Source organism: Andrographis paniculata, unplaced genomic scaffold (assembly GCF_009805555.1).
Source record: "Andrographis paniculata isolate CXL003 unplaced genomic scaffold, ASM980555v1 Contig75END, whole genome shotgun sequence".
In the NCBI taxonomy this organism is placed as follows: domain Eukaryota; kingdom Viridiplantae; phylum Streptophyta; class Magnoliopsida; order Lamiales; family Acanthaceae; genus Andrographis; species Andrographis paniculata.
The window spans coordinates 2,371,568-2,383,896 of record NW_026137612.1 but is presented as its reverse complement, the minus strand read 5'-3'; the positions used below and the strand labels follow the sequence as shown (position 1 = coordinate 2,383,896).

The following is a 12,329-nucleotide window of genomic DNA, read 5'->3' as shown; positions in this document are numbered from 1 at the left end:
ACATCTTGTACGATGGTAAAAGAGAAAAATGAATTGTGCATTGAGATTAAATTACTTGCGTATATATAGAGATCCATCGAAATGAATATACACAAAGCACTAGAGTAATGAACTGATTCAGCACACCGATCTAACACTAAATTTTGCTAATTAAAGCTACTAATAACTAACAAAGCAAATCAACTAACAAATGAATACTTTTTGTGATTTCCCAAGTAAATGGTCGCTGAGTTGATCCGCTTAACTATTGCATAAGCTGCCATTTTATCAGGTCATTTTTGGGATACCAACAGCATCATTGAAATATATATTAGATAGATATTTTAGTTGATAGTATTTAGATTTGTTTAGGGTGTGTTTGTTTGGGGGTTTGGATTTTGAGTTGGGATTTGAATAGTAAAAATTTTGAATTTGAATAGTTATATGATGTGATATAAATAGATGTTGATGTAATGTTTTGAATGTAAAATTGATTTTTAGTATAATCTAAAAAATGATAAATAGGTGTTTGCTTTGATATTTTTTTAGGGAAAAAATTGGATGAATAGTGGATTTAAAATCCAATCCCCTAAACAAATACACCTTTAGTTATTATTTAATTATATCTATTAGATTAGACTTTTATTATTTAGGGGTATGTTTGTTTGGGAGTTTAGATTTTGAATTGAGATTTGAATAGTAAAAAATTTGAATTGGAATAGTTGTATAATGTGATTTAAATAAGTATTGATGTGATGTTTTGAATGTAAAATTAATTTTTGTTATAATATAAAAAATAAAAATAGATGTTCAATAACTAGACCCTAGTTTTATTATTAATATTTCATAAAATTTTACCAAAATGTAGCATGGTATCAAAGCCATATTTTCTCCGGGTGCATCCTCATAACTTGGAATATACGGGGAGAACTGCCTTTCGAATTTGAGATCCACTACCATTTCAAAAATACATATCCATTCTAATCCCACCTATTTGTCACTTTTCAAATGCATTTGACCTATAAAACCACCGTCATCGTACTCTTAATTCTGTGATAACACTTGCCACAAAATATCATCGTAAAAAACCCACGTGTAAGTTAACTGCATCGGTCAGCATTTGTCAACGCCAATCAACAATTTTGTTGTACTTGTGTCGGTCAACGTTTGGTCAACAATGACTTTGGCTCCATATGCAAGTGCGTCCCGTATCCAATTGCTAGAATTTTATGGCGACTATATATTGGATATTTTCAATTATTTGTAAGTTGCTTCCGGTTTTTTGATCATGTGTTTGGTTTGGTGTTCAATTTTATTTCCGGAGTTCTGGCTATTAGGATTTAATTTCTTACAGTTTTGCGCCGTCACAACGACAGAGAATCGTCAGTGCCGCCGAGATAGAGGATAGCCATCATAAAAAATCTAAATTTGACGCCGCCACAACAAAGGTCCGTCGCCACCACAACAAAGGATCCTGTCCATTAAAAATCCTAACCTAACCAAACCTTTAGTTTATTAGGGTTACCGTTGTTGTGATAGAGGATCGCCGGGGCATTCCAGTGACAGAATTAACGCTACTAGAAACCTTAATTTGGTCAAAATTCTAATTTCTTACGGTTTAGCGCCGCCGCCATGACAGAGAACTGATTTGAATGGTTTATATATTAATGCCCAATTATGAAGTCTGTCCATATTCAAACTATACCTCGTATTTCTTTTGTCAAACTCGAGTTAGCTTCTACACTTGAGTTTGAGGCGGAGTGTTAAAATATATTTTAGATAAATATTTTGGTTGATATTATTTAAATTTGGTAATTATTATGTAATTATATATATTAGATTACGTTATTATTCAGATATATCTACTCGATTAGGTTGTTAGTATCTAACTTTATTTATTATTAATATATATGTCATAAAATTCTCGCAAAATATAACAGGCATGAAAGCATGAAAAGTCTTTAATGTTCCTTAAAATAAATAAGCACATGCTTAACCACTAAAAGAATGAGAAGAATACCTTGTAACAAGGATTGCACAAAGAAGGGTAATAAGGTTGTTTATAAGGCCACCGATTACATCTGGAGGATCATTTGGTAAACCAAAAAATCCGAGTGTTGCCTGTAAGAAATGTGATTCTTTAGTGAAGAGGAAATTTGATTTAAAAAGCAGTACCTAAATAGACTTGCACCTTCAAAACATGGTTCCTCGTTTCCATTGTTAATTTTGGCTCCACAGAAACCAAAGTAGTGCAAGCACTCAAGGCAAGGCACTGAAAATTACAGAAAAATAAAAAATAAAAAAATAAAAAAAAAATCAAGGGAAACAGAAAGGAAATGCAAGCAAAAGAAGGTAATAACCAAAGATAACATACATCCTAGAGACGTCATGAGCTATTAAAGAGTTCAAAGCATATAAGTGTCATAAATTTCTAGGTAAAAAGTTTTTCTAACACAAACATAGGATAAAATACAAACATGTATTTTTCAATAGATGTGGATGAAGTACAAACAGTACATACTAGTGCATAAGAAAGTCAAAAATGGCTGCTCATTCATTGATATCCACCAGATTAATGCAATATCAGAACAAACCTGCGTGTGCAGGAGCTCTAGATTTGAATTGGAAAATCCATCCTCATCATCTCGACCCATTAATGTCAATATGTAATCAAGAAGCATATCCCTCCTCTGCAAAGGAAATGATGTGCCACTTTTAGAAGCACCAATGACAGCCTGACCTGCATTGGCAAAATTATTCATTTCATACCTTGTAGATCAACTAAATGTGAGAGCCTCTGGGATAATCATTTCCTATCAAACTATAGAGCAGAAGATTTGTTGTCATTCGTAGTATGAATTACTTCAGCATTATGAAATATAAAGCATGCCCACACAACTAAAATAATGTGCTTTACCAACAGCTGCATCTTCATGATTTGGGTTAATATTTACGGTGCCTCTTGACAGTCTAAAAATCATATTTATATCCAGAAGAAAAACATTCTCCTTGAGAAGACACTGATCTCTAGTAATATTATTTCATTGCTATACTAAACTAACAAGATGCATGCACTTCAAAACATAGAAAATATATCTATCTAGAAGAATAACTTATGTTGAACTAGTATGTAGAAATTTGACCAAAGGAAAAACGTATTTATCAGCCTGGTGGAACATAAGATCCATATTGAATATGCTAAAAGACAAATTACTTGGAAAAAACAATAACTGTAACAGTAATTTCCTAAAACACAAAAAGCTAAAAACAAAGCCTGCTAACAATAAACATTTATGTGACCATATCTACTAACCAAGTAAGTCAATAGCAGTGATAACTGCCTGCTTCGCTGTTGGATGGCGTACATTAAGAAGTCGGGAAAGCATATTAGTACCCTGTCAAGCAATGTAAAAAGCATATAACATTTTTTCAACCAAAAAAAAAAAGGATATCAACAATGAAGCCAGGAGTGGGAGGGATTCCCAAATGCTTCTTTTAGAACTATAAACAATATTTTTCTAGAAGTAGAAGAACAAGCATCATCAGTTCACTACTACATACGGATATTTTTATTCCAACAAATCATTCTTAAAAGAATGGTCCATGCACCACTTCACTTAAGCTATTAACAAATACGTGTAAATAAATACAGGGTCACACACTCCTAATGCATAATTTATCTCCATTATCTGTTTCATATTGGAATCAAAATCATTAACGTATCAACATGTTAAATGTAATCAAAATTTACAAAAATATGTGTTCATTACTTCATTTAGACCACTCAATACTGACAAAAGATAAAAGAAATTACATGTCTTTCAAGTCAGTTAAACAACAATAAATATTAAGATATTCCACAATGACAGCAATTTATCTAAAATGCTTGAATAAATTTATTATTTAAGAAAACTACTTTGCATCCAACACTATTCAGAGAGATATTCACCAGGTTATTGGAGATGGAAATTTTACATATGTTTCCAACTATAGTTTTGACACTTTTCTTCAAAATTTCTCTCTTTAAGATATATCAATATCTAACACCTATTTTTTAATTAAAATATTGGGTTAAAATCCTATATTCCATATAAAATTTCATATCCAATACCTATTTACATCACATTATATACCTACTTTTTTATTCAACTTTTTATTATTTTCAATACTCTCCAAGACTTCAAAATACTTCCAAAACATATCTAGTCACACCCTTAAATCTTCCTGTAGCCTGGTTAGAAACAAGTTATGAAATGTTTTACCAGATGTTTTACCAGTATGCTTGTGATCCTCTTCTGTTAGTAGCCTGGGTATCTATTACATTTTTGCCTATGTACTATCTGTAAAATTCCTTTTTCGTGATGGCAATGGGTCAAGATAGACCTGATACGCGACCGAGCCTCAACTCATTTAATCAGGGTAGGGTCTTATGATTCAGGTATCGAGCTAGGAAAAGGTCTGATAAAATGTAAAAATAATTGGGTCCGGGTTGGGTGTCAAACCCTACCCGAACCCGACCTGAATATGTTATTATTTTCATATACATACAATATATAATGTTATCTCATTCTATTACAGAAGTATATCATTTTATCATTAGTTTTTACATTTTAATGTCGCCTATATTTTCAAATTTTTAATATTGTTTCGATAATTCTTCCTTACATTTTTAATTTTAAATATATATATATTAATCATAAAAAGAACATTGTGTTTGGGTCGGGTCTGGTAAGGTATACGTTTAAAATTGAATTGCCAATTTTTTAATATTTGGGTTTGGTCAGGTCCACTGATAGAAAGCAAAATTGAATAGTCTATGAGGTTAAGATTAAAAGAAAACGGAATCTCGGCCGATACTTGTGTATTGACAACGATGATGGGTTTTAGGTCTTTTGTTTACGGTTTAGATTTTATTTACTTTCCTATCTATTAATATATTATATTTTGAGTTGAGTTTGCCCTTTAGTTATTGGGTGGAATTATTTTATCTTTAATTAGTAGGGTTTAGCTAATATTATTCAAGTAGTAACTAGGATTTAGGACTATCATTCTGGAATTTTGAAAATAGAGCAGTCGTAAGGTTTTGGACAAATGGTTGGTATTGTTTGATTATTCTTGAACAAATTACTGATTACGTTTGATTTTTCTTATCTTTTATTTTGTTTTTATCAATCGGTAACATCCCAGATCCCGATCCTTGTGTCAATGTAACAACAAGATCAACAGGAGAGTGAATGAACAAACTGGAGGTTGATCAAGCCGAGATGAAGAATAACATGAAGGCGACTAACATCCTAGCAGCCGAGATTATGGCGACTCTTACTGAATTCTCAAAGGTGATTCTAATACCCTCGGAATCGCAGCAACTGACAGCCGCGCCACTGCAACTAACACTGCCATCCCCGGAGGCTGTGCCACTGCAGCCGGTGATTGACTTCCAATTGCCAAGAGGCCTTGTGCAACTTCTATCATTTAATTTTTCAGATCCGATAGAATGGTTGCCCGCACCAATCAAGAGTTTGAGATTCATAAAACTAATTCAGAGATGAAGTGCCATCGGCTGTGGTGGCCATGGAATAAATTGCATTGTACTGGTCAACTTGGTAACTCTCTTACAAACCGGAGCTGACATAGGTAAGAATTTTTGCAAGTGCTGGTAGCCAAATTTAATATGCATTTCAAGGGCAGTCATTTTTAACGATTGGCAGACATTAAACAAGGATCGGTGGATGAATATGTAACTTTATTTGTTCAATTGGCTAGCCAACTTTCAGATTTGACAAATACGCACCATCTGGGCTACTTTGTGAAAAGTCTAAAGGACTCGATTCGAAGTTCCCTCTGACTTCTTCGGCCAGAGACATTGAGACAGCTGGCCTTGGAGTTGTCCAAAAACATTGAGGATAATCTTCAAGTGCAAATTGACAGACACTCATATCAAAATTTGAGAAGCCCGACACCGCACGCGAGCTCTATGTCCCTACCAAGCAACATGATTAAGGTTTCAAGAATAGGGGCCAACCACAAAGGATCTATTAGCGAACCTTCCGGTCATCCTTCTCTGGCTCAATTGGAGGCAACTAGTGAGTCAACTGTCCGGAATCGATTTACCCGTTTCTTACCCCAAGAATTTGTTGAATTGCGAGCCAATGAACTATGTTTTGCTGCAAGAAACCATACACCCCAAAACATGAACGCGCTCTCAAACAATTGCGAGTCGTGATAGATGAAGAAGACAAAGAGGTCTTAGATCTTCGACAGTTCGAATATTATGTACTTAATGAAGATTGAATAGGAGAGCAAGCAGAATAGGGGACCTTCGCATTTTTCTTTGTAGAGGGCTTTCCGAGCCAACGGACTATGTGATTGCATGGAGTTGTGCGAAGAAAGAAGGCAATAATATTAATTGATAATGGCCCTAGTCACAACCTTATATCTTCGTTCTTAGTACTCACTATACGATTACCATCCGATCGTATAGAAAAAATTTGTAGTTAGGTTAGGGATAGATGAAGATAGGAACCCAAAGGATTATGCCGGAATGTTACAGTCTCATTACAAGGTTGTGAGGTAACAACCAATTGTTTTGTATTTCCCTTCGAGGGTGTTGATATTATTTTCGTGTAACTAGGTAAGCCACATTGGGCAATGTTCAAACAAATTGGGAAGTTTTTACTATGTCCTTTGAGTGGAAGGGCGGCTAAGTAGTTCTAACGGGTGACCAAACCCTAACCCAAAAGATGTTGGATCGAGCCCATGAGGGAGGAAAACAAAAGGAACATCAAAGCTTACTTCAGTTCTCATACTTCAACCTTGGGGATGATCGATTTGAAGAGGGATGAAATTGATCTAAAGCAAAATTGAAAAGGGTATGAAGTTAAGATTAAAGAGAAAACGGAGTCTTGGCCGATACTTGTGTATTGGCGACGGGGATGGGCTTAAGCCTGCTGTTTGGGAGTTTAGATTTTATTTACTTGTTTTTCTATAATATATTATATTTTGAGTTAGGCTTGCCCTTTAGTTTTTGGATGGACTTTTTTTATCTTTAGTAAGTAGAGTTTAGGTAATACTCCCTCCGTCCTACATACGGTGAAATATTTGGTTTCCGGCACGATAATTTAAGTGGGTACTATTAAGTACTAATATATTGGGAATTAGATAATGTAATGAGAGAAAAAAATGTATTTATTTTTTTTTATTTGAGTGATGTGATGAAATAAAGTGTAATTAATTATTTCCTATTTTAAAAATATTGCATGGTATGTAGGACAAACCAACATGAAAAATATTGTTGGGCTTGGGTATGTAGGACGGAATGAGTAATATTTAAGAAGTAATTAGGGTTGACTATCATTCTGGAATTTTGAAAATAAAGTAGCCGTCAGGCTTTGAGCAAACGGTTGGTACCGTTTGATGATTTTTGGGCAAACGATTGATATTGTTTGATTTTGCTTATCCTTATTTCATTTATATCATCCACTCAAGTCTAGCTTTGGTCCACTCAGGTTCAAGTATTGTCAAGTCTATGTACCAATATACAGGTCGGGTCTCGGGCTGCCAAGTACCTACTGACATCCTTAAGTTAGACCGATGGACTTAGTTACTTAACAAAGAAGCATAACAAAAAATCATACCGAAGAACACAACCCCTTCCATATTCACGAATTCACAAGAAACTAGCAGTCCGTTGGCACTCAATATGGTTACGCATGGTAAACATGCCCATGCCAATCACGCACATGATTTAACATTAAGACTCTTCTAATATATACATATATATATTTGGTTCAGCTAATATAGTTAGACTATTTACTTTTATTAAATTTCATGTGCTGTGAAAGTTTCAAGCCCTTGGCAGTAGAAAGAAAAACTGTCCATATTTCTTATATAATATATTTATTCTGAAGAATCTCGTAGTATGAAATTAAATGCACATGCTCACATACATAAATGTGATTTTCAAAAATGACTCTTCGTAGTCACATTTTTTTAGAGAAGAGGGAGAGAAAGAGCAGATGATTCTACCATACCACAAGTGCATTTATTCTGGACTCAATAACTGTTGATGGAGCATACTTTGCGGCATAGCCATACATAAGAGCCAAAGCAGCATGAATATCATCTGACTCTTCCATCTTAGCTCTATCAGAAAAGAATGCCAAAATCCTGCACACAAGCAAATATGCATATAGACTTAATGAGGTATTGCACATAGTAGTATAATGCATTCCAATTGATGTTGCGTGCTACTAAGAATATTTCAAGATAGCCCAACAGATGAATTCAAAAACACTGGAGACAAAATTAATTTCAGGTAATAATCAATCACATGTTGTACCACCTTATGAGTACAGCATAGCAATGATCAATAGCCACCAAAGAAATACTTAAGAAACCAATTATAGCAATTTATTGTGTCCCCTCTACAAAATATAGAGAACTGTACAAGACCAGAATATTCACCTCTGGAAGATGTTTTCACCAACATTGTCAAGAATTCCTTTCAGCTTATCCAGCACAGTGTCCAAGTGGGATGCAGCAACCTAGATATTGAAACAGCAAGCCGTGAGAATAAACACTTAAACAACATTTCTTAGTAAAAATCTACATGAAATTAAGTTTCCTAGCTCAACAAACTGCATTCTATGTGAAGAATGATTACCAATCCCATGGCCTTCGCCAAACCTAGCCTATTGACTGGCAAAGCTATGTTAGCTTGAAAGTACATCAAATCAATCTTAGCACGAACATACGTTCTATCATGTACTTTTTGTAGCAAAATGCCAAGGCACCTGTACAAGGAAAGAACAAAAATATGGGCTGATGACATCAAAAACATTTCTTAATTAACAAAATCAAAAAACAAGGAATATATATGTGTATATACATATATATATATATATATATAGAGAGAGAGAGAGAGAGAGAGAGATCATTCACACCAAATGCAGATTCATAAAAGCATGAACCTAATCAAATCTTGAAATGATAATTGTATTACATAATCCATAGAACCTGTGAAGAAGTGCTGAGTGCTCATCATCAGATGAATAGAGCTCATATTGTTTAGCAAAAGAATTTCCCAAGGAAATCACCCAGTCAACATCCTGAATCACATCCAACGATTCTGAAAGGAACTTTTGGACAGAAACAAAATAGTATATTAGCAACACGCATGCATAAGTTGTCTACCAAGTTGATCTTGATATCTATTCAGGCTACTCCCGCATTCAATCAGCATGTCTTTTCAGCAAAGAAAGAACATGGATAAAACAGATAGTACAAACTAAAGAAACTTAGGGTTTGTTCACCCAACCTATTTTTAGGTGGCCAGACTTCCTGTAAATATTATTAGAAAATACAATATACATATTAACACAATATATATTATTTTTATATTACCGATACGATTCCACGTACCTAACATAAAAGCACATTCATCAAAAAACACAAAGTGAACACACCAAATCACTTCATCATAAAAAAATTTAAAGTCCAAGTATATTTAGAGAGTTTAGCATTATTCATAAGATCAAATAAATAAATATTAAATATACATATATATCTGAGGTGGTAATACATAGATAGTTCTAAATATGCTCCACACCTATATATTGAATGAAAAGTAAAATACATCATTTTACAAAAATATCATTAATAGAGAAACCAGATCTCACATTGATAATCATGTTATCCCAAGTCTCTTGGAATAAAGGATCTTGCTTCAGGTCTTCTGGATCACTCACATACACTTTCATTTTGGGAATCTAGAGCTTACAAAACAGACAAAACAGTTAGAACATTGTAATTTGTTTACACCACACACATTCAAGGTACTGTTATTGCAAAAATAGAATAAGACATAACAAGACTATAGACCAGTATTCACAACAAAATTGCATCCTTCAAGCCATAGGCATATGCAAACTTCAGAGACAAGACACTTTAAACATTATAGAAGTGGCTGAATTAAAAATATAATTAGCACACAGACCTAGCTACTGCATATTTATCATCCCTAAAATCCAAAAGGCAAGGATGTTCCAGGAAAACTATAGTTGGCAAATTGTTGTGAAAACTGATGCCAAGCTCTTGATTTGAATTTTTATATACCTCGTCTTGCCAATATAAGATGATATTTTTGGGAAATAGGGATGCCAAGTGTTGTAGGACCTGCAAAAGACCAAATTCAAATTATGAATAAATGAACTTTATTTAGTCAGGAAGGGCTTGCATAACAAAGTAGGATTTAATTATACAAGCTCCCAAAAGAAGCAATTTTAACAACAGGGATAAAACATTAGTTATGAAATCATCTGTGTTAAGATATATTGTAGATAGATATTTTGGTTGATATATTCAGATTTGATAGTTATAATTTAAGTATATCTATTAGATTAGGTTGTTATTATTTAGGCATATCTACTAGATTAGGTTATTATTTGAGTCTCTCTTTTATATAAGATCTATAATAAATAGATCTTAATTTCATTATTAATATATCTCAAAAAAATTCTTTGAAATGTAGCATGGTATCAAAACCACATTTTCTCCGAGTACATCCCTGTAACTTGGAATGTACCCAAAGGACTACCTTTCGAATATGAGATCCACTACCACTTTGAAAATATATATCTAATTCTAATCTCATCTATTTGTCACATTTTCAATGCATCTGACTTATACCACCACCACAACCACTGTATTCCTAATTTTGAGACGATGTTTGCCACCAAATATCATCATAAAAACAACACATATGAGTTACTTGCGTCGGTCAACATTTGGTCAACACCAGTCAAAATGGTCCACAATTTTGTTGCCGCGGACTCTGGCCGCCACCACGACAAAAAATCGATTTGAATGCTCTAAAAACTAATTCCCAATTATGAAGTCCATCCATATTCAAACTCGACTTCTAGTCTCTTCTGCCAAACTCGAGTTGGCTACTAAAACACCAACTGAGTTTGAGACGGGATGTTATATGTTATAGATAGATATTTTGGTTGATATGTTTAGATTTAATAGCTATTATTTAAACATATCCATTAGATTAGATTGTTATTATTTAGGCAATATCTATTAGATTAGATTATTATTTGAGTTTATATCTTTTGTATAAGGCCCTAATTTCATTATTAATAAACATCTCAGAAATTCTCTCAAAATGTAACAATCAGCATTATATATCCCAAGCATCATAGTAAAAACACCATCCGACACGGAGCTTACTATACAATGATGTATGAATCAATGACTATGTAAATGCTTATGTTATAGAATTAGTAATACTATATAATCAAGTTCTCAAATTGTGTTTACCAATCTGTGGAAAAGGAAATTTAAATAAGAGCATATAGGCTTCATATTTTAGGATTTGGAGTAAGCAAACTCACAGTTAAAATCTGAGTCACCAGCTGCTCCCTTGCAAGTGGATTGTGAAGAAGCACCACAAGACGCGCAAAAAGATCCTAAAATTTATTAATAGAAAAAACTTAATGTTATGTGTTTAATCAAAGAGCACAACACAGAAGTACACTCATCCTAACCTCAGGACTAGGAATATCTTCACGGGATTTACAATCAGAAAGAATAGTATCACTTTGAGTATGTCTATGCCTGCATAATTCTGAGATGCATCTGCAAACCTGTGGAAGAAGATTTTAGATCACTGAGAGATAAATTCTGTTTACTAACTCCAAAATTATTGCTGATAAACAGAGGATCACAGCCACAAGTAACAGAAAATTTCTTAGCAGAATCAAGGGATCAAAAGGTAAAACTGCAATTCACAGAAAATACACCAAATAGATCGTACCGTGGCAACTGCTCCAGTGTAAATTCTCGGTATGATCATTTTCAACAAAAATGGCCAAAGCACATGCTGGGAATCAAATAAAAATATATATATTAAAAAATATACATTTATAGGCAACGAGCGCTACCTCCATCTCAATAATGGCACTAAATATAGTTGGACACTGAACAAGAGAAATAGACAACCAGCTCTACCTCCATTTCAGGAATGGTAACTGTTATCAGAAGAAGACCTTTATCATATATTTCACATAAATCTGCTGGGCATATTCCTCCAACCTTTAACTGCAAATGATACCAAGTACATAAAACATAACATGTAAACTAAATCAGCTCAATGGAAAGACCATCAAACTCATCTAATCAAAAGAATTATTAATTTACATTGGAGAAATTATCAATTTCATAAGGTCATACATGTACAATGAAGCAGCTCAATGGAAAGAACATTTGACTTATTTGATTAAAAAAATATATAAACTTACACATTGGAGAAATTATCAATGTCATAAGGTCTAAAAATACAAATCACA

At 33.6% G+C, this 12,329-nt stretch overlaps 1 protein-coding gene across 8 annotated transcripts in view; it reads right to left on the bottom strand.

The window, feature by feature from the left end:
* Positions 1-12,329, bottom strand: part of LOC127266233 (protein SHOOT GRAVITROPISM 6) — a 42,059-nt gene that overhangs the window by 22,794 nt on the left and 6,936 nt on the right. For all 8 annotated transcript variants that reach the window (XM_051296408.1, XM_051296411.1, XM_051296409.1 and 5 more), the window contains exons 17-30: positions 11,992-12,081; positions 11,798-11,863; positions 11,529-11,627; positions 11,376-11,450; positions 10,093-10,152; positions 9,657-9,746; positions 8,995-9,116; positions 8,642-8,771; positions 8,443-8,522; positions 8,010-8,145; positions 3,293-3,374; positions 2,574-2,719; positions 2,171-2,251; positions 2,000-2,100 (exon numbers count right to left, since the gene is read on the bottom strand). In XM_051296408.1, the coding sequence (XP_051152365.1) occupies positions 2,000-2,100; positions 2,171-2,251; positions 2,574-2,719; positions 3,293-3,374; positions 8,010-8,145; positions 8,443-8,522; positions 8,642-8,771; positions 8,995-9,116; positions 9,657-9,746; positions 10,093-10,152; positions 11,376-11,450; positions 11,529-11,627; positions 11,798-11,863; positions 11,992-12,081 (1,358 nt within the window). The remainder of the gene's footprint in view (positions 1-1,999; positions 2,101-2,170; positions 2,252-2,573; positions 2,720-3,292; positions 3,375-8,009; positions 8,146-8,442; positions 8,523-8,641; positions 8,772-8,994; positions 9,117-9,656; positions 9,747-10,092; positions 10,153-11,375; positions 11,451-11,528; positions 11,628-11,797; positions 11,864-11,991; positions 12,082-12,329) is intronic.